Source organism: Drosophila elegans, unplaced genomic scaffold (genome assembly GCF_018152505.1).
Source record: "Drosophila elegans isolate 14027-0461.03 unplaced genomic scaffold, ASM1815250v1 contig_208, whole genome shotgun sequence".
In the NCBI taxonomy this organism is placed as follows: domain Eukaryota; kingdom Metazoa; phylum Arthropoda; class Insecta; order Diptera; family Drosophilidae; genus Drosophila; species Drosophila elegans.
This window is the reverse complement of record NW_024545578.1, coordinates 7,884,949-7,907,756: the sequence shown is the minus strand read 5'-3', so window position 1 is coordinate 7,907,756 and position 22,808 is coordinate 7,884,949. Positions and strand designations below refer to the sequence as shown.

Below are 22,808 nucleotides of genomic sequence, written 5' to 3'. Positions count from 1 at the left end.
TACAACTAAATGATTAATTTTTACTACAAAAACGTGATTCATTAATCTAGGCAATGGCATAAAAGTTTAATTAAAGAGATGTGCATTTCGATTCTTTTTATTCAATTTTTGCACAAAATTAAGCCCAAAAGAAGGTCTATCCCAATTCGTGGTTTTAACATTTGCTTTATTTTTAACAATACCGTTATTTTATAAAAATTGTTTGTATGACTATAAGGAAATTCAAAATTCTACACATTATACGATTTTTGAGTTCGCCACAACTCCACTTACGCGTGGCAGGTGCATTCAGCAACGCAGCCAAGAATCGTGTTCGTTTCCGGTCATGGGCATGTGGGAATGTGCGTTAATACATTAGCATAATAATAACATCTCATTTCGAATTTCTCTCCTGTTCGCCGCCGAACGAACACAAGCAAATTTCTTTGGTAAATCAATCGTACTAAGCGCTTAGTGGGGGATGTGGGTGGGTTCTAGATAATTGTGCTTTAGGGGAAGTTGGCGTGGAGCGTGGAGTTGGGTCTACAAGCAGTTCCACACACACTTACACACAGTTTTAAATTCAACTTAGGATTACAGTACACTTTATACACGAAACTGCCTTCTGCTCTAGCACTAGCTTCGATTGCCTTTTGTGTGTTCTCTTTTTAGCTAACCATTGGTTCACTTAGGACTAACATTAAAATCATACAATTTACAATTACGGACTTGTTTGTGGGGGGCCAGTCGTTAATCGACGGACACCGTGCTCTGATTGACGTCGATCAAGTAGATGTCCTTGTGGTGCTGCAGCACAAAGTCGACGAACGCGTTGATGGGGGCGATCTCCTCCAGGGAGGTGCTGGTGCTGCGCGACCACAGGAAGTTGGGACCGAACACGATGGCCAGGTTGGAGGAGGTCATCTTGTTGAGGTCCTCGCAGTCCATCACCCTGACCAGGAACTCTACGATGTACTTGAACAGTTCATAATTTTCCTCGGGCAGTTTTTCGCGTATCAGTTGGGTGACATTCCTGGACCGCTCCTCCTTGGGCCAGTCCAGGAATCGGGTGACGTCCTCGTACAGCTCGAAGGTGAGCAGCGGCTCGGCGAGATCACGCAGGAAACTCTTCAGCAGGCCGGCTATCACGTGGACACTCACGCTCTTCAGATCCACATCCTCGCCTCGGTTGACGCGCTCCTTGAGCGCCATGATCTCATTGTGGTTTCCGGATCGCCGGAATATGCCCTCCGTGTCGATCACGCCAGTAATGGACAGTGAGTCAACGCATTTGCGCACAATCGGCGGAATCGAGTTCAGGCATGGACTGTTCATCACGATGAACTTGAGGGGCACTCCGAATTGATGCGTCGTCGCCATTTTGAGCTGCTGCTGCCGGGATGCATTTATGCTGCTGCTGCTGCTGCTGGGTGGCGGCGTCGCTGGCTTCCGACTGGGATTGAGCTTGTCGTCCAGGTCGCAAATGTTGTCCGGCAGCTTCAGCTTGTTCAGACCGAGCGCCTGGCGCAACTCGTCCAGGCTGGAGATATAGACTAGCTTCTTGCGGAACTTGTCGCTGATGAAGGGGCTGAAGAAGTTCCAGATGACCCGTATGAACCACGTCGGATGCACCACATACAGCGTCTTCAGGTTCTTGCGGAAGTTGCGATCGAGCTCCTTGTACGAGTTCCACAGGAATTGTGCGGATGGTTTGTTGTCCTCCTTGAGGCCTTGATGGAAATAAACCAAGATGTAGTCGTTCTCCACAAATGGTTCGATCTCTTTGATGATTTCACTGTTGGCATGAAAGGAAACCAGTTTGTTTAAGCTCTTAAAATATTATAAATATATTATCAAAAATAAGTCTTACCGAACGAAACCTTCCAGCTGGGATTTCTCGGGAAAGCGAGATGCATAAATGCCGAATATGTGACGACCTTGTTTGTCGGTTCCCAGGAAATCGCATTTGTTTCTGGGCGCCTGAAAGTTCTCCGACTGTTCCCTGAGTTGGTCCTCAAAATCGTCCTCCAGTGAATTTACATCTTCTTCGGGTTCTAGTTCTGGATCTAAGCGATTTGTGAAACGTAATGCATTGACTAACAGGAAAGGATGCCCCAACTCACCATCTGCCAGGACAAAATCGCCGACCATAACATCTTCTGTGGGACAAATGAGATATTAAATTAGTTGATTTCGTATTTCAGGGCAGTTACAAAAATGTTCTTCTTATAAAATTTTATCAGTTACTTACTTTCTAGGGGCGATGGGGCCAGCAGTTCGGTGTCGTCAAACTCCAGCTTCGGCTCGAAGTCGTGGAGATCGGAGAGACTGGGCTGCGGCTCATCCGAGTTATCGACGATAGGATTGATGGCAGGACCTTGGGGTGCGAGAGGAAGGCATTGTTAAGTCTCATAGGTTTCCCTGTCGCGGACTGGTATTCCAAAAACGTAATCTTACAAGTAATGCTTTCAGTTAAGTATTTTGACGGCCTGAGGCAACAAGTTTAGTTCGGATTGAGTTTGAGTAAGTGAATAGACATGAATCGGAAAAATTTAATTTGATGAGTACGTTTGGCATCTGAGTCTTACTGTTTCGATATAATTGGCAGACGGTTACTGAACAGAACAGAACAGAACAGAACAGAACAGAGACGATTAGGGAACGCTAAGCTAGGGCTAGGACTAAGGGCTAAGGTTAGGGCTAAATAGGACTAAACAGAGCTGGGGCAAACACACGATCACACAAACCTCATTAACAAACATTGGCAACAACACAGCTAGCAAAAAGTAGTAAACACAAATAGGATCCACAAAAAACCAAGACCAAGCAAACACGTTGGATAGTTAAAAATGCAAGATATGTATGTACAGTGAGCTCGGTGAGCTGCCCACACAGGCTGGGTTAAACAGTTTGGAATGGGGTTAGTAGCGCAACTTGATACCAAAAACAAAGAGGTGGGTTAGGGGGCGGTTGGGGTTTAGGCTAGGCGGGGGAGGGGGCGGGACAGGGCTTTGGGTAAGAAAATTAGTCGTAATTGCTGGCTATTACTGTTAGTTCTCAAACGAGGGCACTTCTCCCCTCAAAGAAACTACGATACGGTAATAAAAACAAAATAAAGCAACGTAAAGAAATGACTCCCAAAACTTGAAATGCAGATTAGAGGCATACAAAAAAATCAGGTTTATTTTTATATATTTTAGGCCCATTTTAATTATCTTGATGGTAAGCTGACTAAACTTAGAAGTGAAGTCTGACCAAAGGTTTGATTTACATTTATTTGAAAAAAAAATTTTTTTTTTCTTAAAACTTGGGTATCAACTCTGATCGTCTAACTCTGCTCAGAAAGTGAAGTTATCTTAAATTATCTTGCTAATAAGATAAAAGGTAACCACATAAAAATATGAAGTCTGAAAATTTGTAACCTGGTCTTAGCTTAAAATGAAAGTATTAAGTAACTTTTATATTATTTGAGTAAATGAACATAAAAGTTGTGTTCCTTAAGTAATCTGTTATCTTAAATGATAAAGTAACTTTTTTATTTACTTAATCTCAAAAAAATTATTTTGTTCCTCTGTGTTTAATCATTGTTTTGGGAATTCTTTCTCTCCGCCAAAACCAAAGGCAAATCGATTGTTATTGCGCTCAAAATGCTAAGCAGTTACAAAACCAAAGATCAAAACTAGGTATTTTCGGATCGAAAAGCATAACTTGGCCGATCGGCCGGCGGACTTACCTGGCAATCTCGGTGCGAAACGCGAATGGGAGTCCATGGCGGGTGCTGTCCGTTCCAGGTGCTGTCCGTTCGATGTGATTGGAATTCTAGCGGTGACGCAGGACGTGGCTCAGTCGTTGGGCTCGATAATTGGCATGTAGAATATATATATGCGGCTGAAATGTGAGAATAAATTAGCCAAAAGCAGCAGTGCCAGTACTTTATCGATGACGTCATTAGCTAGCTAGTTTTCGTTTTCATGGTTGTTGATTGGTTGTTATTTCTTGGTATTGGAAATAGTACATGTTGTATGGCATTGCTCATTCACATCAATGGAGTTAGCCAAAGTCTTGGTAACATGGTAATTTAACCCTGAAAGACGCCCAAGCCTTCTTCTACGCCCACATTGCCTTGCCTAAAAACAGTGGGGACATTAAAAATGGTCATGCCAGTGGTTTCACGACATATGAATTACTTTTTGAAAGATAACAGCACAGAATGAAATGAACTGAGGCTGCTTATCGCAATTCCAACGCAAAGTCACAAATTGCCTTTCACTTGGCGCTTTTGGAGTATCCATATTTCTTCTTCAATACGTACATAATAAAAAGATAAAGTTATCCCATAATTAAGAAATTGTTTTGTTTACCATTTTATTACTTCAAGATGGGATAAGCCCGTGTTCAAGTTTCACAGCTGACCAATTAATTTTTGTATATTTGTATCAACGCTTTTGAAGTACACTTATTAAATTAAAATTATATTTGTCATTTGATAGATATAAGTGTTTTAACAAAAGTTCAAATGTGATACAAATAAATAATAATTAAGAACATGTAATGACTACACATCCTTTAAGCCACCACTGTAACAATCCTTTCTGCCACCACTGTGACATGGAGAAGGCTGATCCTTTTTGCCATTACTGTAAAAGGGAGTAGGCTCCTTTGTCCCGCCACTGTTTACACATACACACACAAAGGAGTTAAGTAAATTTTGCACAAGTTCCTTGGGAAAACGGCAACTGCTAGCAGTCACAACCGGAATATAAAAACTGCGCAATTGAATCTTGCATCGTCTTAATGATATTTACTTTTTTTTTGTATACTGAGCTACAAGCTTTTATCAGCCCCAAGAAAACACTCCAGTTTGCGCGATTGCAATTGTTTGACTTTACCAAACTTTACCCCACATTTCCCTGAAGTTTGCACTTTGTTTGTGAGTCAGAAGTGGCGAGGAAAGTACCTTTTATCAGTGGGGAAAAATATCTTCGTTAATTTTACTGCAGACGTACGTTGTTTTTGTCTAATGCCAATCAGACTCAGTGTGGCCCTGTCTTCAAAACAGATTTGTTGCCATATTTTTTTCTTTTCAGCACTGACAGTTTAGCAACACTAACTTTGTTCCATCTCGAAAAAAATGCAAACTTTTTTGTTTATTGTGCCAATCAGACTCAGTGTGACTCTAACCCCGGGTTTTTTAAGGTTTTTTTTTTAAATTTAAATATAAGTTATTCAAATTAATTTAATAGTAGGTTATGTAAATAAATCATTTCTTTTAGCTGGGGCGTAATACAATTTGAGTAATAGCTGTAAGAAGCCAAATAAAGGTCTTATTTCAATAATTAGAGTTTTAAATAATTAAAAACCCCTAAAGTGAATTTTTTTAATGGATTTCGTATATATAAAAACTTTTTCGACTATGCAAAACGAAAGTGTTTGTAAAATTGGTCGTAACAGCTTTGTGAAATATTTTAATACGTTGCTTTGGATGTATTTATTCTAAAAAACTTATTTATTTTATTATATTTTTCGTGTCTGAGGAGTTAAGTAAATTAAACAAATGCAAAATAAATCACGCTGCCATCTCTGCTGTTATCGATATATCAAAACACACCAACGGTCCCTCTCAAGTGTGACCGTTCGCCGTGCTGCTCACAACTTTGACACGACCAGTTCCAAAATATCGTGAGATCTACAAAAAAATACAATAAAATGGTTGGTTGGAGCCGTTTGCTGTCGCCGGCGGCGAAGTTCGCCAGCTACCGGGCTGTCCTGCAAGATCCCGCCTGCCGGAATGGTGAGTACTCCACGGAAATGTCGCGGTAAACACACTCCACATTACGCAACCGCTACAAAATATTCTGGATTTCTAGCCCTGCAACAACAGCTGCGCAGGATGGGAGGCGATCATGGCCACCACCACATGACCATCAAGCCATCCCGCTTCCAGTGGGACAAATTCAAGGATCTGATGCACTTTTACGTAATGCTCGGCTTGATTCCTGTCACCGGATTGATCCTCTACGCGAACATCTTCGTGGGCCCGGCGCAGCTGGCGGAGACTCCCGAGGGCTATGTCCCCAAACACTGGGAGTACGAGAAGGTATGATAGGTGTCCAAAGCTAATGACGGATTATACTATCTGAAATACTTAAGAAAACTCCAAGATCAAACAATTTCCACCAAACCCATTAAAGCTTTTATATTAATCATTCCCATCTTATAAACTATTTTGAACTTGGCAAGAAAATGAGGCTATACCAGTTAAAAATCCTTTTCTAATTCCAATATTTCTCTTTGTTTGACCAGCACCCCATCTCGCGCTTCATTTCCCGCTACATGTTGAACTCGGAGCAGCAAAACTACGAGAAATCCCTGCACTATCTCTTCGAGGAGAACGAGAAAGCCCAGATTCGGTAAGCCTAAGGGTGCTCCTTAATATTATCTCCCTTTTAAACTGACTTTCCTTGATTTTGTAGCCTCCTGGAGGACGAAGTTCGTCGCAAGATGTCCGAGCGCAACGACTACCAGGCCTACTACTACCGACCATCGGTGGCCAAGTACCACAGGGTTTCCAAAGAGGCTGCCGACGAGCTGGAAGCCCTGCGCGGCGACTAGACCTCTTCTAATATTCATTAAATACAATTGTTAGGCTCCCGTTTTGGGGGAAATAAAGTGTGAAGACGAGTTCGCAACATCAGCTTAGTCACATTTAATAATATACAAATAAATACTTAAGATTTAGCCTGGTCAAGTGCGTATCGATTTAGCCCCACGCCTGGTTCTTGCAGTAGTAGAGCACCAGTTTCCCGTTGGTGCCGTGGCATTCGTAAAGGTTCTTGATTATCTGATCCGGAGCAGGGGCAAATGTCTGATTTACGTACAGGAACTGCAATTAGAAGATTCCGAATAAGATAGTGTTTTCTATAACTCTTAACTGGTACTTGCAATCTGCTCGTTGGCATCAAGTTTCAAGAACTTGTGGATGAACTTTTGAATCCAGCTGACGGTTTTGTTGGGATCGACTGTCCAGGTTCGCTTCTTGATGATGGGCACATTTCCAGTGGCGTTCAGAAGGATACAAACTGATAACGAAAACGTTGTGATAACAAAGACCCTAAGAAATCATTACAAATTACTTTTGGAGCCATCCTTATCGGCGGGCGTGGAAGAGGAGGTGCTCAAGGCCGCCTGGGATTCGGGTGTGTCTGCCATCTATTTGGAATGTGGCTGTAACGCTTAGTTTTAAATGAATGGGTTAAAAAATTGCCAGTTGTAAATAAAGTACAAAATATTAGAGATGGCAAAGCTATGATGACAACATCGATAGAAGTCACGAGATCGGTGGTTATTTATTTATTTACTAAAAAATAAAATGTTGTAAATATATAATATCATTTATAAATTCGAATTTAGAAAACGGTTTCTCAGTGTTACACCAATTAAAATTAAATTTATAGTTTTTATAAATATAAATTATATGATTGAAAAATCACTTTTTATATTTGCCCATCTCTAGCGATAACACCGACTATGTTATTTAACATTCGGGTGTTATCGTAAACACGTGTGGAACTTTATAAAACAATCCGGGAAAATAAACAAAATCATGAATAACAATCTTTTCGAGGGCTCTGATGATGACGGAGAGGACCTGCAGTTGTCCACCAACAAGGACTATGCCAAGACCTACAACATCCTGCGCAAGAAGGAGCTGCTACAGAAATGTAACTACGATCATTTGGAACTTCTCAATTATATCACTTGATATTCCACAGATAAAGATCGCGGCTTGGATGTATCCGAATCGGAGTTCGATAGCGACAGCGAGTCCTCCGAGGAGGACGAGGTGGACCCCAAGTTCGATCAGGACTTCTTTAAGACGCTGTCCTCGCTGAAAAGTAAAGACCCACGGATTTACGACAAGGGCACGAAATTTTTTAATGAATCCTCAAGCGACGAGGAGGAGGGGCAGCCAAAGAAGCAGAAGAAAGCGAAGCCTGTCACCTTGAAGGACTACGAACGAAAGGTGATCCTGGAGCACAATGGCAAATTCGAGAGTTCGGATGAGGAGCAGCAGGAGAAGGAGCAGGAGGAAATGCAGAGGGCCCAGTCACCCACCGCCGTGGAAGCGGAGCGGCGACTCAAGGACGAGTTCCGGAGTGTGATGAACCAGGAGGACGATGGCGAAGATGAGGAATTCGGCGGCATATTCAAGAAACGCACCAAGACCAAGGAGCAAACGGCGGCCGAGGAGGCGGACTTTGCCAAGTGGCTTGCGGGAAAGCAGGAGGAGATCCAGCAGACCGACAAGGAGCAGCTGGAGCCACTGAAACAGTACTGGAACAGTAGCAAGCTGACACAGGGCGAGAGCTTCCTCAGGGACTACATCCTCAACAAGGGCTATGCCAACACCGATGAGTCCGCCATTCCCACCTACGACGAGATCGTGGGAGAAGCGGCCCCGCTTTCCGAGGACGAACAGGAGCTGGAGAAGCAGGCGGAGTTCGAACAGAAGTACAACTTCCGCTTTGAAGAGCCCGATGCGGAGTTCATCAAGCGCTATCCCCGCACCATCGAACAGTCCATCCGGCGCACAGACGACAAGCGGAAAGAAAAGCGCAAGGAGGTCAAGGAGCGTAAGGATCAGGAGAAGCAGCAAAAGATGAAGGAACTGGAGCTGATCAAGGACATCAAGCGCAAGGAGATCGAGGAGAAGATACGTAAATTGAAAGCCGTCACTGGCAACGATGAGCTCGGTTTCCGCGACGAGGAGCTTGAGGAGGACTTTGATCCGGCGGCCCACGATCGTCGCATGCAGGAGCTCTTCGACGATGAGTACTACAATGTGGACGAGGGCGAGGAGAAGCCAGAATGCCCCTCGGACATCGATGAACTCGAGCTGGAAGACTGGGACAACTACGATCCCACAAAGCACACTAATGCGGGCGATCAGGACTACGATGGACACTGCGAGGACGACGACTTTAACATGGATTGCGACTACGATCCGTCCACGTCCAAGCAGCAACTGCAGCAGGAGCTCATCGAAAGTACGCGCGGTCGTAAAGGCCGCAAGGGTAGGCGGAATCGCTTCATGGAAATGATCCAGGCGGAGAAGCCGGCATTCAATCCGGAGGACGAAAAGACCTACAGTGAGTACATCGATGAGTACTACCAAATGGACTGCGAGGACATCGTGGGAGATCAGCCGTGTAGGTTTAAATATGTGGAAACCACACCCAACGATTTTGGTTTAACGATAGAAGAGGTACTATACTTTAAGACCGCTTATATACTCAGTATATTATAATAATTTATTTCTAAACTGCAGATCTTGCTGGCCAAGAACAAAGAGCTCAATCAGTGGGCCAGCCTTAAGAAAGCTGTTCAAAACAGACCCGAACATGTCGAGAAAAAGGAGCAACGTCTGTATAAGATGAAGGCCAAGAACGAAGATCTTAAGCGAAAGATATTTAAAAGTCTGTATGGCGAAGGGTAAGTTATTATAACAAGTTCTTTATCAAGCAATTAAATTTGACCTCCTTGCAGATCTGATGACGAGGAGCAGCCAGCAGATGAGACTCCGGAGACTAAGTCTGCTGCTGAAACGACTGCCGCCACTGATAATGCTCAAGTCCCAACAGAAGCCTTATCGAAATCGAAGAGGAAACGCCTAAAGCGGAAAGCAGCCGCAGCTGCTGCAGCCAGTTCCTCTCAGAAATCCAATCAGGAACCCAAGGAATCAACAGAGCAAGGACAGGCAGAGGAAAGTAAAACAAAGGCTGATCCTTCTGCTCCAAAGAAAAGCAAAAATAGTAGCAAAAACACAATAGAGCCCAAAAATGGGGAAAACGGATTGAAGAAATCACAAAGCCAAACTCAAAAGAACAATGCTTTTAAAAATTCGGAAAAGTCAAATGGAAATAATCCTTTTAATAAGCAGCAGAAGAAACCCAACCAGAAACAAGGACGACAACAAGTGAATAACAACCAAGGCGAATACAAACAAGCTCCTTCTGGTGCCAATCCCTTCAGGAAAACAAGCGAAAAGGCCAGCGCTCCCTTCCCAGCGAAGAAAACGAATAGCTTTAAAGCTAAAAATAAAATAAACAATAACAGCAGTGGAATAACCGACGATCGATTGAAAGCCTACGGCATAAATCCCCGAAAGTTCCACAAGCGGGAAAAGTACGGGAAGAAGGATAAGTAAAATGCTAGGATTAATATAATAGTAATAGTAAGATACATTTTGTAGTTAAATCTTATGTACATATGATAACATTAAAATCCAGCACAGATACGAGTGAAGTCTGATTAAATCAGTTACTCCGCGACAGCCACTTCATCATCGGTGGCCACCTCGTCATCCTCCGTGCTCCTCATGCGATCCAGTTGGAGGCGTCGCTCCTGGATGCGGATGCATTTGGGGCAAATCATGTTCTTTCGCGTCAGGCAGACACGGTGGTAAATGGAGTTGCATTGCTCGCACTTGATGCATCCATCGTCGAAGGGGAAGATCACCTCGTTGTTGCTGCAGATCTCGCAGATGTACGCCTGGGCCAGGCACATTGGGCAGCATCTGATGTGCTCGTCGAAGGCTTTGAACACGCTCTGCAGAAATTCGGCGAGGGCACCCGATTCCACCTGCGTGAGATCCTTCAGGGAGTAGAACTCATTCGACTGGGCCAGGTGACGTCTGCAGCCCAGCTGCTGGTCCACCAGCTTCAGCTCGCTGGCAATCCGACAGGCGGCCAGGTAGTGGCGCATGTGCACCAGATTCTGGCGCAGTTTCTTTACCGCACACAGCTTCTCCACGAACACAAAGAGCTTGGGATTGTCCTCTTCCAGGCGGATGAGGGGTTTGTTCATGAACAGCCTGATCTCCTGGAGCGCCGCCCGCGAAACACGGCGCGGGGAGAAGTCCCAGTTGTGGATAATGCGGGCTGGTATAAAGTTGCTGTCGTTCCAGTTGCAACGAGGGCAGTAGTACAGGCCGCTATAGTCGCACAACCGAGGTTCCACCCAAGTGTTTTCTGCAAGAAAGCATTCTATAGAGTTGGAATGGGAAAGGAAAACCGTAACTCACTCAGATTAAGCAGCGTTTCGCATTCGGCGCACTTGTAACCCTGGGCAGCCAGCCCCACCTCCGGACAGATCTCTGCGACGGGATGCTGGCGCTCGGAGACCTGTACGTGGGCGCACACCCTCTTCACGCCATCGATGCACTTCTGATGGACCAGGAAGCCGCAGTCGCTGCACACGTAGGATGCCTGGACCACGCTCCAGATGATGGCAGTGCAGTGGTCACAGTAGTGGCGCCTGGCCGCCGCCTGCAGGCGACTTCGCTTGCCGTGGTGCGGATGGTGGGGCACAAAGTGATGGCCAACCACTGCCCGGATGGCGTTCATTACAACCATGTCCGGGGCCAGCGACTGCTGCTCCTGGGCCTCCTCCAGTTCCTGCAGAGAGTATCGCAGGTCCACCAGGTGGCGAACCAACCAACGTCGCTCATCGCTCAGTTCGTCACTCAGCAAGACGAGATCCCTGCAATGGGCAATGGCCGCCTGCAGGTCCTGGATGTTCGCATCGCTGGTGAAGATCAGGCGCCACTGCTCGCGCACCAGGGAGGCCGGTATGGGCAGTGCCCGATACTCGACCTGCGGTCCGCCCTCCTCGGAGTCTCCTTCCGATCCGGAACCAGTGGAGCCCAGGGGCCCAACTGTTGAGCCCAGCGACGATGAGGTGTGCAGCAGGCTGCTGGCACTATCGTTGATCAGCTGCGCCACCGTGCCCGGAATGCTGGTCAGGCTCTCTCGCCAGGAGCTCATTTTCAAGGGAAAAAGACAAGAAAAATAATACAATGTACGAAAAAACAGCAAAACAATGACGATGGACGTGGGTGGGGGAGGAGCAGAAACAGCTGTTTTACCAGCATTGCCACTGGGACCGAAAAAACATTTTTAAATTCAACTGGCGTTGCCAGATTGAATGATTCGACTCCTCCCCCACAAAACGACCATAGATGGCGCTGCCATTCGCTGAGAATATTTAAAAATCCAGAAGAGGGAAACTGTTTGTAAAAAGTCGACAGATGTCGCTTACGCAATTCCCATAGGCAAACAAAGATATAAGAGTATTAATTTTTGTGTAAGTATTGAATCATTGAATATTTTAGTAAACAAACATCGGCAACTGAATCACGTTATAAGACTTTTAACTTAACAAAATAGATTTGAAACTTCACTAGATTTGAAACTAAATAAGTTAAAAAGCTTAGCAATTCATTGGCAGTGCGGCGCAAAAGGTTTGAAACTTGGATATACAAAAAAAAAAAAAAAGAAGCATCGCTGTTTTAACAGCGCTGCCACCAGGACTGAAAAAGATGTTTTTAAATGCGACTGGAGTTGCCAGAAGGACTAATTCGACTCGACCCCACAAAACGACCATAGATGGCGCTTCAATAAGGTTTGTGTATTCGCTGAGAATATTAAAAAATCCAGTAGAGGGAAACTGTTTGTAAAAAATTCCTATAGGCAAACAAAGATATAAGAGTATTAATTTTTGTGTAAGTACAAGTATAAGACAGTTTTATTTACAAGCCGCCTATTGGTGGTGACTTAGTTTCCGTGTTCCCAGTATTGTACAAAAATGATAATAGATGGCGCTTGTTTGTCTTGATTTTAAAATTTCGAGAACATTTGGAACCAAAAAAAAAATGTTTTCTGGAGTAATCTAAGTTTTTACATAGTTTTTTTTCCAGAGAACTTCGGTTAATAACCGTTAAAAAATTCCAAAATGCAAATGATCTCTTTACTTAATTAGGGGAAATTAATAGGATAATCCCAATCAAAGCGAATCAAGTTAAATGCTAATCAGTCTTGAATATCAGTATCAACATCTTTAGCACCTTTTAAGCGCTTTTATATGAGATCTATAAACGGTCTGGAAATAATAAACTTGGTCATCAGAATTGACAAGCAGGTTTAGCAAATGCGTACAAATTTTTGTTAAATTTTAGTAGGTCTTAGATTTAAAGGTATAAAAAAGATGACTTTAGTTTAACAGAATCATTAAATTGCATGAACCAGTATTTCAAACGGAAACGATAGCTCTCAAGGCGCAAAAATCGGATGCAATCAGATTGTTATCTATTTGCTGGGATGCAAATGAGTTTTTAGATCAAGTTTATGATTAAGTTCATTTTAAATCAGAAAATGGTTAGAGGCTAGTCATGGCGACTCACATCGTTATTTATGTAAATTAGTCATGTTTTTGGTCCGAATTTGAAATTTTTGGGTCATTTATTTAAGAACTTTTTTTTGGGTCCGATAAACGGTGTTTAAAACGAGGAATAATCGCAAATCAAAAGCCCCGAAAAGGCTTGTAGACCAGGTTCTGCCAGTGTAATAAAAAGTGTCGAGATCAGAGATTTAGATTAAGGGTTTTAAGAATCCAACTCGTTCCCCGACTAATTGAAAAATCAACTCTGCCGAGACTATATTGCAAGCCTCTATTTGATGTTGTTTACTCAGAGATATGGCAAATGTTTATTTGTTTCAGCTTACGTTTTAGCGGTTTATGCAAATCAGTGGCGACGCAGCTGAACAAGTTTGCGCTCGCTTTCAGTATTACTTTGTTTTTTGTGTTGCGGTTATTTTGTTTAACGATTTTTCACGTTTTTGTTTGGCCCCAAATGTCCAAGTGGCATTTGTGTTTCTTTTTTTCTTTTGGTTCGCCATATTCAACAGGTGGGCATTTTATAGTGCCGCCAAAAAAAGGGTACAAGTATTTAAAAAAAAGATCTATGCAAATTCCAAGACTTTGTCCAGCTCACGGTGCGTATACGCGACCGGCTAAAATGGTTCAGGGGCGTGTAGGAGTAACCGGCTTCGATGCACGGTCAGTTGGCCATTAAACAGATTACATGTTTGGCCACTGATTCACTGCCACTAAGAGCCGTTTAAGCCCGGCGACAACAACAAACAGCGGCGATAACAACTGCAATGAGCGCTTCCTACACAGAGACAAATATTTTAGCAAAAAGCACTTGCAAGAAAAAAATTTGGGTAGATGTTTATATTTACGTTACCATCTAAAGTTTTGAAAACGATTCTTAAATACTATTTAAATTTATATTTTTAAAAAAGAGAAAAAAATTTTCGAAAGAATATTTAAATTTAATATTCAAAATTTATCTATCTATTTAACTATCCATCTATTTAACTATCTATACTTAAGTTTTAAGAAAATTTAATTTGTTAATTTTAATATGTTAAATGGCAAAATAATTACGTTACAACATGTGCTGACAAAGTAGAGATGGCAGATTTCCTTATTTAGGAAGTGACCACAAAGGACAGGATAGATTAAAACCGTTTTCAACTTGAAACTTTTATATATATGAAAAATGTAACTTTCGTTTTGATTGCCAATGAAACCATTTGAAATGGAATCGTTCACCAAATGGGCTTCTAGTTTTTCTCAGTATGCTAGGCGGAGACTGGCTGCAGAGGCGGAAAAAAATGGCCAGACAAACACATCGCCGGCCAAATGAATGCACAGGCATGGCACCGGCCAAAAGGCAGCTGGGGATGGGGATGGAGGAGCAGCTCGGTCGAAGGCAGTTCAAGTGCATATGGGCAACATGAGCTGGGATTGGGATGCCGTGGTGCTGCGATGCTGCTTGAATAAACAATTGGCGGGCTTTGGGCAGCCAGCGTGCAAACAACGCGACTCTTGTGGCTGAAATGGCTGAAGGGAGGATGTATCCCAAGGGGGGATTGGGGGCAACTGGGACCGCAGGAGACAACACGTTGCAAGTTCGATAAATGGCCCGGCTCTTTAAAATAAAGTTTGCTTGCAATGGCTTTCTGATAAGACTGACAAAATAACGCATACGCCACATGTGACGCTGCTGCCGCGTAGTCGACGTCGGCAGCGCTCTCTTCCTCTGCCACTGCTATCTCTCTCAATATCTCTTTCGATTCTCTCTCTCTCTCTCTCTCTCTCTCTCTCTCTCTCTCTCTCTCTCTCTCTCTCTTTTTTTTCTCAACAACTTGTATGAATGTGTTTTCAGTTTTTCCGGCGTTTTGGGAGTGAGCCTTTAGAGCCTTTTGCGATTCGTATCAACTGCTTTTCAAATTATTTATAGAATTTGAAATGAGGCGCAAGTGCGTTGCCGGTTTAGTTGTTTGCTGGAAAATTATGCTTAGTTTTATTACGTATAAATAATTAAGACGGCAAACTTGCTACGGCACATGTGGGACCAGGGGCACATGTTGTTGTCTATTGACTACTCGTATTCCCCTCCCAATTCCCTGCCTGATTCACCCTTTCCCTTTGGCAAAGTATTATAAAGCCGCCTGGGAACTAATTTCTGTTGCTTTCTTGCCTGTTTCCCCACAAAAGTTAAACGAAAGTGTTGCCCCTTGGGTTCGTCTCCAGTTGGTCCTATTTATAGCCAAGTGGTTGCAGTCAAGAAGACTGGGGGAAAAGCCGGGAAATGCAGAAGTCAAAAGCACCTGAAGTCTTTGCCTGTCTTGCAGCGGAAAACTGCACTGCGTTTGGCGTAATTGCGCTTAGATTTAACTCGAGGCCATAGCACATCACACAAGAAATGAAAAAGCTATGGTAGGTCGTGCTTATAGGAATCTTTTTAAAAAGGATTCTCAATATTACTTAAATTATAGTTTGAAATGTATTTATTATAAGTATTAGGAAGATTTCAAATACTTAACGATTGCTACTACGCCAAGTAATTAGCATACCTGTTAGACAGCTTTTGGGTCTGATAAATTCAATATTATCTCTAATCTTTATGTTGCTATGCTATACGAAAAGATAAGATTAGGTAATTTATATTAAATCTTTATATTTTGTTAAAAATAAATTATGTCTTTTAACAACCATAAGAGTTATTATTAATATTGATTGAAAATAAAAGTATATTATTAAGTTCAAAGCCATTTCAAATTCTTTAGAATTTTTATATTTAAAAAGATTATAAGTCTAACAAAAAATTTGGCTAAAATGTTTTAATTCATTCCTATTTCGTTACCAAGCAATTTTGTAGAGATTTAAATGATTTGGTAAAAGTACACAACTTTAGATTAAAAATCAATCAAAATTATTTAATTTGTATAGCAAAAATTCGATTCACAAAAAGCAGAGATTGTTGTTTACTAAACACAGTTTTCGTTTTCATTTAAATGCTTTCTCTCTCTCTCTCTCTCGTGCCGCCTGAAAAGTTATCTACTGTTTTGAATTCTTTCAAACAATGCTTTTAATTGCATTTCGAATATTGCGCTCCATCAGTATCAGCAACAAAAGTATCTGCCAAAATGTTTTTCCAAAGGCGGAAAACAGTAGCATTTTAGCTTTGGCATTCTCCCGATGTCGACGACGTCGCTGCTTTTGGCGCCGCCGACGCAGTGTTTCCTTCTCGCCATCAGTCGAAAGTTTCGGTTTCAGGCCTCAGTGTTAGTCTCAGTCTGACCGCTGAACGAGGCACTTCGTAGGGCATCCACACGCGAATTCAGTGCCGGTGTCTTCAAAGCGTGCTTCTCCCAGCGATTTAAAAAACGTAAAACTCGTAAAACTCTTGTGTGCGAGTGCAGTGTTTTTACCGGCTCAGATTGGTACACAGAAATAAATTGAAGATTGTGGCTTCAAATATAAGAAATATAGCTTTTAAAAAGGAACACTAATTTGAAAATTTTGTTTCAAAAAATTTAAATATATTTTCAAGTTAAAGGAAAATAAAAGAAAAAAGAAATTAAGATTGTGCCTTTTTTCAACATAGGATAACGAAATCTGTAAATTAAAAATGATGTTTCAAAAAGTTTACTTTAATTTTTAATCAAAATTAATTAAAATCTAGTTTTTGTAGTAACCAAACCTAAGTTTTTGCTCAAACGGAACTTCTTTTAATCCAAATGATTAATTTAAATAATTGTTTCTTGATATTCAGGCAAAAAAGTGATTTATAAGCAAAAAATCGTTTTTATTTCGACAGTGTATTTTTGCGCGTGGAATTTAGTCGTATTCGATCGGTCTACTTTGTGCTTTGTGTTCAAAAATCCTTCGGACTTCCTTTCCTTTGTAGTGCCTACTTTGTCCCACTGCCGGACAATGGCTGGCCAATGTCAATGCCATTTAGCATGAGCCGTTTCCATTGATCTGCCGCAAGTACTCCCCTTTTCAAAATCAACCCCTTTCGCCCCCGTTTTGTGCAGTGTAGTGAATTACTAGAACGAAATACCCGAGGGTAAAAGGAAAACGGATCCAAAGTGTCCGAAGGCATTGTGAATAGTGTCCTGCTGCCGGAAACTGTCGCCCGAAACTATGCAGCAGTAGAAAGGCCCACATCCGCCAGGAAATACGTGGAAATATTCATTGGCATTCAACTGGAGGCTGAGGTAAGTCCGAAAACTATTTGAAACGATTACCTTTTTGATGGCATTACTCGGTCACGTAAATGGCTAAAAGTCAAAAAATTCCACATTGCCCGCAAAGTCCACTTGAAGTCTGACATTCCCGAAATATAGATAATTGGTAGTGGAGGAAATGCAATTTAGTTTGTGGTAATCTCTGCCCGCCCCAACTGATAATTGAGTTGAGCGCTTCCATTTATGTACTTATTAAATAACATTTAGTTTTCTCTATTTCTGCCCATATCATCACCCATTCATCATAGCAAACGGCAAACAAAATACTCGACAAACAAATAAAGCAAAAACAACGGCAATGAACTGAAAATTAACTATGCATATTTGCGCAGCTCATTAATAAATATAACTTATAGTCAATACAAAGAGTTGAGGCAAATTCGGCTTTTGGTTGCCCTTGATGGATTTGTTGACCAGATGTTGTCTTAAATATTTGCCAAAAGTCTGTAATCTTGGTAAAAACTTATCCCCTTTGTATGCACACTTTATTAACGTTTATTTGGGAATGACTCAATTGCAAAATACCAAATTTACTGCCAATATACAAAAAGCAATGTAATTTCAAATTTAAGTTATATCTTTTATCAACACAGGAAAGCGGAAACTCATAATGCTTTCCGTTTTAAACTATATAAAGAGTATTTATATAGTTGCTTAATTACTGAGTAATCTTTTAAAGACGGCAATATACCGTCTGCAATGTTTGCCTTGCCTAATTTGTCTGTAATTTTTTTCCGAATATCTGGCCGGCACTAAGAGTTTCAGAGATTAATGATCTCCCAACGGCATTATGTTGATTGAACGATCTTTGGCACAGCAGCGGAAATTGAAGCTGTCGCCGGGGCTAGGCAATATGTCAACTAACCGCCTGCGATTTTCCGATTTATAGGGGCACAGCTTTATATATTTTTAACGCGATAATTGCATATTGCAATCATGTCGAAATAAACTTGTAATTATTGCATATAAATTTAGAGTGAGAGTTGTCGCAATTCTATGAATATGTAATTAATTCTTGGGTGGCTTCTTTGACAGTTTGATATTCTGGTGAATTATTTTGCAATGCGTGAATTGCATCTGAATGGTATTGATTAAATGCAAAAGAACAATTAATAATATAACGATGAATGATGATGATGAATGCCCTTTTTAGGTGAAAATAACATTGGCTATTCTTTGGTTGCTATCTTTGACAGTATTCTTTTCTGATGGATTTTATAGGAAGGCGTGATATGCATAGTAAATGCCATATTTAATAATATAGCTTTTTAATGGATCAAGGATTGATCTTTCTCGTTTTTAGAACTTCAACCGGTATTTTACTTTTTGTTGCCAAATAAGCATTTGTTAAATCCATGCGGGCTGTCCCCCAACTTGTCTTAATTAAATGACAAATGCCTCGGTATGCCGCTCTCCTCCAAATTGGCAGGACAAAAAGTTGAGACAACAAACATTTTCGGTACACATTTGTTAACATTCGTGGGCCTGACATGGCCGACAGTGTTGAAAGTGCCCCTTTTTGTTGCCGCTGTGACTCTAATTCACGGCAACAGCAACCGGCAGCGACAACCGCCTGAAAAACAAATGTACTTTGATGTAATGCACATAAACATTTGCACGATGCGGATAACTGCGAAAAGGGAACGCCACCAATATTAGTTGCAAAAGCTGAAAAGGCGGGGGAAATGCGAAACAAAAAAAATTTCATAGATCCAGCAATGAAACCAGAACAATGTGTGCCAATTTAAAAGTCTGTAGGAAAAACAAGTATAAATCTTCATGAATCACTGGAAACTTGTATGACTTTTCACTAAAATAGACATGAATAGAAATATGTACGAATCAATTAAAATTGGCTACAAATTTGCATGTGACCCCCGCCACACCTCCTCCACGTTGATGTCGTCATTTGGCCAGTGACTCAGTACAAAGTGAGTAGACAATCACTGCTTGAGATAACTGGAGGAACTTACGTCTCAATTAGGTCATTGGTGAATGGTTTTGCGCGAACTCGATTCGCGCACTTGCGAAATATTTAAATTAGAAACATGCCCAGTACTCGCAAGTTGTTGCCCCGTAAATACCACATACTCGCATCTCATATTAATATTGTTAAATGAAACCAGGCAGTTGGCGCTGAAAGATCGCGAGGGTCCCTCAGCAACAAGCAGTCTGCAAGTTAGTGCTACACATGGAGAAAAATATATTAGAGAACCAAAATGATTTTGGCAGCCAGAGAATCGAAAAAAAAATTGGTTCTAAAGAATTTGTAAGTAAAATAAATTCGGTGAAATAACTTCAGTTTTTATTTTTTGATAGACCTTACATGATTTTATTATTTAAATTTTAATCAATAATTTTGTATTTCTGTACAATATTTATTCTGCTCCCATTTTAAGAAGAAGCTTTTTACTTATTTTACAATTTTATATAAATTGAATTTCATTAGCTTATTATAATAACATTATTTTTTAAATTAATAATATAATATATTGTATAAAAAAGTATATTTTCGTTTAGTGCCTCTTTGTGTTTGCATATGTCAGCGATTGTTGAGATTGATAAAAAAAAGGTTGCTGTTTGTTATCAAATGTTTTTTTATGTTCTCAAAGGAATTCAAATTATTTCGGAATCGTAGGAAACTATTGGGTTCTAAGAAAAAAAAATTACTAAAAAAAAAGGTTGCAGCATTAATAGGAAGATTGTTTCACAAAAAAAATTTAACAATAAAACCCATTTAAAGCTAACAAAATACATATGAAGTATTTCAACTATTTTGTGACTTCTTTTTCGGTGCATGACCATAGGTAAACTACTAAATCAAGTAGCCAACCAGCCGGCAAAACAGCTTTAAAGGTAACAAAATTAACAAAATATATGCCGCAAAATAAATAGCCAGAAGACGAACAGGTTTTGGGCATTAACGCGGCCTTACACTCCGATTGATTTTCAGATGCTCTCGGCATGCCGAGATGCAGATGCATTTGCATCCCACAGATACGTGTTCGGGCCAAGTGAAAATAGCTGTCCGTGTCTTATGTTTACATAAATATTAGCTCGGAAGTGTTGCGCATAATTGTTGTGAAAGATTGCCGTGAATTATTTGCGGTGGGCGTGGCATGCGGGCTTCGGATTAGTCTAATCAGCATTTTGCATTTGAGGCTACATTCCCACGATCTGAAAGCCGCAGTATTGAATTTTGATATGGGGTGAGTTGGCTTTAGTTTTGAACAATTTTTGTACTTTCCCAGAATATTGTCTCCTGCAATTTCAGTGAATCATCAAGAGTTTATTGCGCTGACCTTGCCTTTATATATAAATCGTTGCAGGCATTCCTCTTTTTTTCGGAACTTGTTGTCATTGTTAACGGGTGCAGGACAATGGCCATTGTCCCATGTTGTTTATGTGACTTAAGTTAAAAATGAAAACAAAGAAATGCATTGCCTGTTGCTTTTAATCATAATTCCCATTCGCCTTATTACACTTTCATCACCTACGAGAACGATTTAATGACCCCCTGTCCAGCCCGCACCTCTTAATTGCCCTTGTACGATGCCAATCTGTAGCTAAATAATATCAATTTAATTTATGCAAAACGCTCAGCGCCGTCACCTGAACTGGCGCCTCTGAATCAGTATTTCGATCGATTTGCCTGCCCGTGTTAACAATAATTGGCGGCTGCCTTTCAAGCGCGTGCGCAACGCAACCCGTTTTAATCTAAATTTGCCCACCGAATGTGGGCTGGAATAAATATATTTATTTTTTTTTTGGCCACTATCTGGTCGATCGCAAGACAATTAGCCAAATAAGTCGACGGGGGAGCTGGGAGACCCGTGGCAGGTCTTAATTAATTGGCATGCATTGTGTGTGTTGCCGACCTGATGCGATGCCAAGTTGGCAGCGATTATCCGCCTCGATTGGCGCGACTAAGGAGTTATGCAAAACTTGTAGTCCACTTTGTCTACACTGGAAAAAAACATTAAACTGGATGATATTTGTAGTTTTCCATTGAAAAAATTTGACAATATTGGTATTTTATATTGTTATATTGTTAAAATTTAAACAGGAGATTTACAAAATTGTTGTACACTCCCAGAATATTATTATTTTATACAATTTCACTGACTGATCATTTCGTTAATGCGCTGATCTTGCCATTATACATTGATACAAAATGTATATGAATATATAAGTTACAATTTTTGGACAGTATTGATCTCTGTATATAATATAACTAAAAGATATAACTTATCAACTTATACAAAATATTTGTACCTTTAAGCTAACAGAATGGGAAAACAAATTAGAGGCATAAAAAAATCCCTTTTATATATGTATACTATAATATCAAAAGCAAATAAATTTCTTGCTGTGCCGAGATGTTCATAAATCTCGAAATGTTTTTTATCAGATCTGTTAGAGTTGGAGTCTGGTTTCCATCGGATTGCGGTTGTCCTCTAGCCGCAGATCTTTTTCCAACTTTTCATTCGCCAATTTATGCAAAACTTTGCAAATTGAAATTCATGCATACTCATTGACTAGACATCATTTTGACGTAATGGGAATTACTTTACATATTACGACTAAATTTGCAGGCGCATTTAGTTCAGACCTCCATTCGATTGGGAGTTTGAGTGCAATTACTGAAAATATATATTCTCGAACAGCATCTGGTAGTGGAAACTAGTTCCTAGCCTAATGATGTTAGCTCCCAGACACGACTACAAATTTGAATTTGTAAATAAATTAAGGTGAAATATAAACAAACATAAACTACATCAACAAATGGTATTTTTACGACCCACGTACCATTGGAAAGTTTTTGATAAAAAGTAGCAATAAATAATATGAAATATGAAGGCTTTTTATCAGCCAATTCATGTATGACACTTGGTAAAAGCTTTTGCTAAAGTGTCGTCACGATTTGTATATTAGCGAACATCTCAATTTAGATAGCATTTATTGCATGCTATAGAAGGTAAACTTGCAGATTGAATGGCTTGACATTTCATTATTGTTATGCTCAGCTTTTCAAGGCGTTAGTGAACTCGTAAATAAAGTGCATTAAGATGCTTAAGCAGATTAAACAGATTGCGTAATCCGTTTATGTGTGTGATGTATCGGTATTCTCAGATAGTGGATTGTGGATTTTTTTACATGCAGATTGATATTTTCAATTAGATCAAAAAAGATATTTTTTATTTCGCTGTTTCCATGGCATACAATTTTTATTAATAGATACGCAGATGACTGCAAATAGTCCAGCGATGAACCTGCTCGTCGCGTGCTAGTCATAAATTCACATATAATGTGCAGGCTTACAAAATATTGTATACACTGGTGAATTGGCATGAGGAAGACATCTCTTTGATGGTCCAGCTGTCC

General features: G+C 40.8%; 6 protein-coding genes across 17 annotated transcripts in view; 3 read left to right on the top strand and 3 right to left on the bottom strand.

Moving 5' to 3' along the window:
* Positions 1-145: 145 nt before the first annotated feature.
* LOC108146847 (rho GTPase-activating protein 68F) lies at positions 146-5,041 on the bottom strand. 2 transcript variants are annotated; one of them, XM_017273052.2, is made up of 7 exons: positions 4,937-5,041; positions 3,713-3,867; positions 2,437-2,468; positions 2,231-2,356; positions 2,103-2,138; positions 1,850-2,045; positions 146-1,774 (listed from the first exon to the last, which is right to left on the bottom strand). In XM_017273052.2, the coding sequence occupies exons 5-7, from the start codon at positions 2,128-2,130 to the stop codon at positions 730-732; spliced, it is 1,269 nt and encodes a 422-aa protein (XP_017128541.1). In that variant the 5' UTR covers positions 2,131-2,138; positions 2,231-2,356; positions 2,437-2,468; positions 3,713-3,867; positions 4,937-5,041; the 3' UTR covers positions 146-729. The 2 variants fall into 2 exon arrangements, with proteins under 2 accessions (XP_017128541.1, XP_017128538.1); XM_017273049.2 differs by lacking the exon at positions 2,437-2,468.
* Positions 5,042-5,593: 552 nt separating this feature from the next.
* Positions 5,594-6,717, top strand: LOC108146598 (NADH dehydrogenase [ubiquinone] 1 beta subcomplex subunit 5, mitochondrial). Its single transcript, XM_017272646.2, has 4 exons — positions 5,594-5,770; positions 5,847-6,076; positions 6,283-6,389; positions 6,453-6,717. The coding sequence occupies exons 1-4, from the start codon at positions 5,686-5,688 to the stop codon at positions 6,589-6,591; spliced, it is 561 nt and encodes a 186-aa protein (XP_017128135.1). The 5' UTR covers positions 5,594-5,685; the 3' UTR covers positions 6,592-6,717.
* On the bottom strand, positions 6,671-7,276 carry LOC108146600 (autophagy protein 12-like). The gene is made up of 3 exons (XM_017272647.2): positions 7,113-7,276; positions 6,922-7,058; positions 6,671-6,862 (listed from the first exon to the last, which is right to left on the bottom strand). The coding sequence occupies exons 1-3, from the start codon at positions 7,186-7,188 to the stop codon at positions 6,740-6,742; spliced, it is 336 nt and encodes a 111-aa protein (XP_017128136.1). The 5' UTR covers positions 7,189-7,276; the 3' UTR covers positions 6,671-6,739.
* A 255-nt stretch (positions 7,277-7,531) lies between these two features.
* LOC108146921 (protein KRI1 homolog) lies at positions 7,532-10,276 on the top strand. The gene is made up of 4 exons (XM_017273165.1): positions 7,532-7,700; positions 7,752-9,244; positions 9,308-9,471; positions 9,526-10,276. The coding sequence occupies exons 1-4, from the start codon at positions 7,583-7,585 to the stop codon at positions 10,184-10,186; spliced, it is 2,436 nt and encodes an 811-aa protein (XP_017128654.1). The 5' UTR covers positions 7,532-7,582; the 3' UTR covers positions 10,187-10,276.
* LOC108146922 (differentially expressed in FDCP 8 homolog) lies at positions 10,197-11,891 on the bottom strand. The gene is made up of 2 exons (XM_017273166.2): positions 11,063-11,891; positions 10,197-11,009 (listed from the first exon to the last, which is right to left on the bottom strand). Exons 1-2 carry the CDS (start codon positions 11,802-11,804, stop codon positions 10,300-10,302), a joined length of 1,452 nt encoding a protein of 483 aa, XP_017128655.1. The 5' UTR covers positions 11,805-11,891; the 3' UTR covers positions 10,197-10,299.
* Positions 11,892-16,457: 4,566 nt separating this feature from the next.
* LOC108146739 (collagen alpha-1(XV) chain) overlaps positions 16,458-22,808 on the top strand; it is a 61,298-nt gene continuing 54,947 nt past the window's right edge. For 4 of the 11 annotated variants that reach the window (XM_041708469.1, XM_041708468.1, XM_017272849.2 and 1 more), the window contains exons 1-2: positions 16,458-16,613; positions 17,211-17,393. The gene's annotated coding sequence lies outside the window, so the exon portion shown is untranslated. Of the gene's footprint in view, positions 16,614-17,080; positions 17,394-22,808 lie in introns of all 11 variants that reach the window. The other 7 variants (XM_017272857.2, XM_017272856.2, XM_017272855.2 and 4 more) reach the window with 4 other exon arrangements.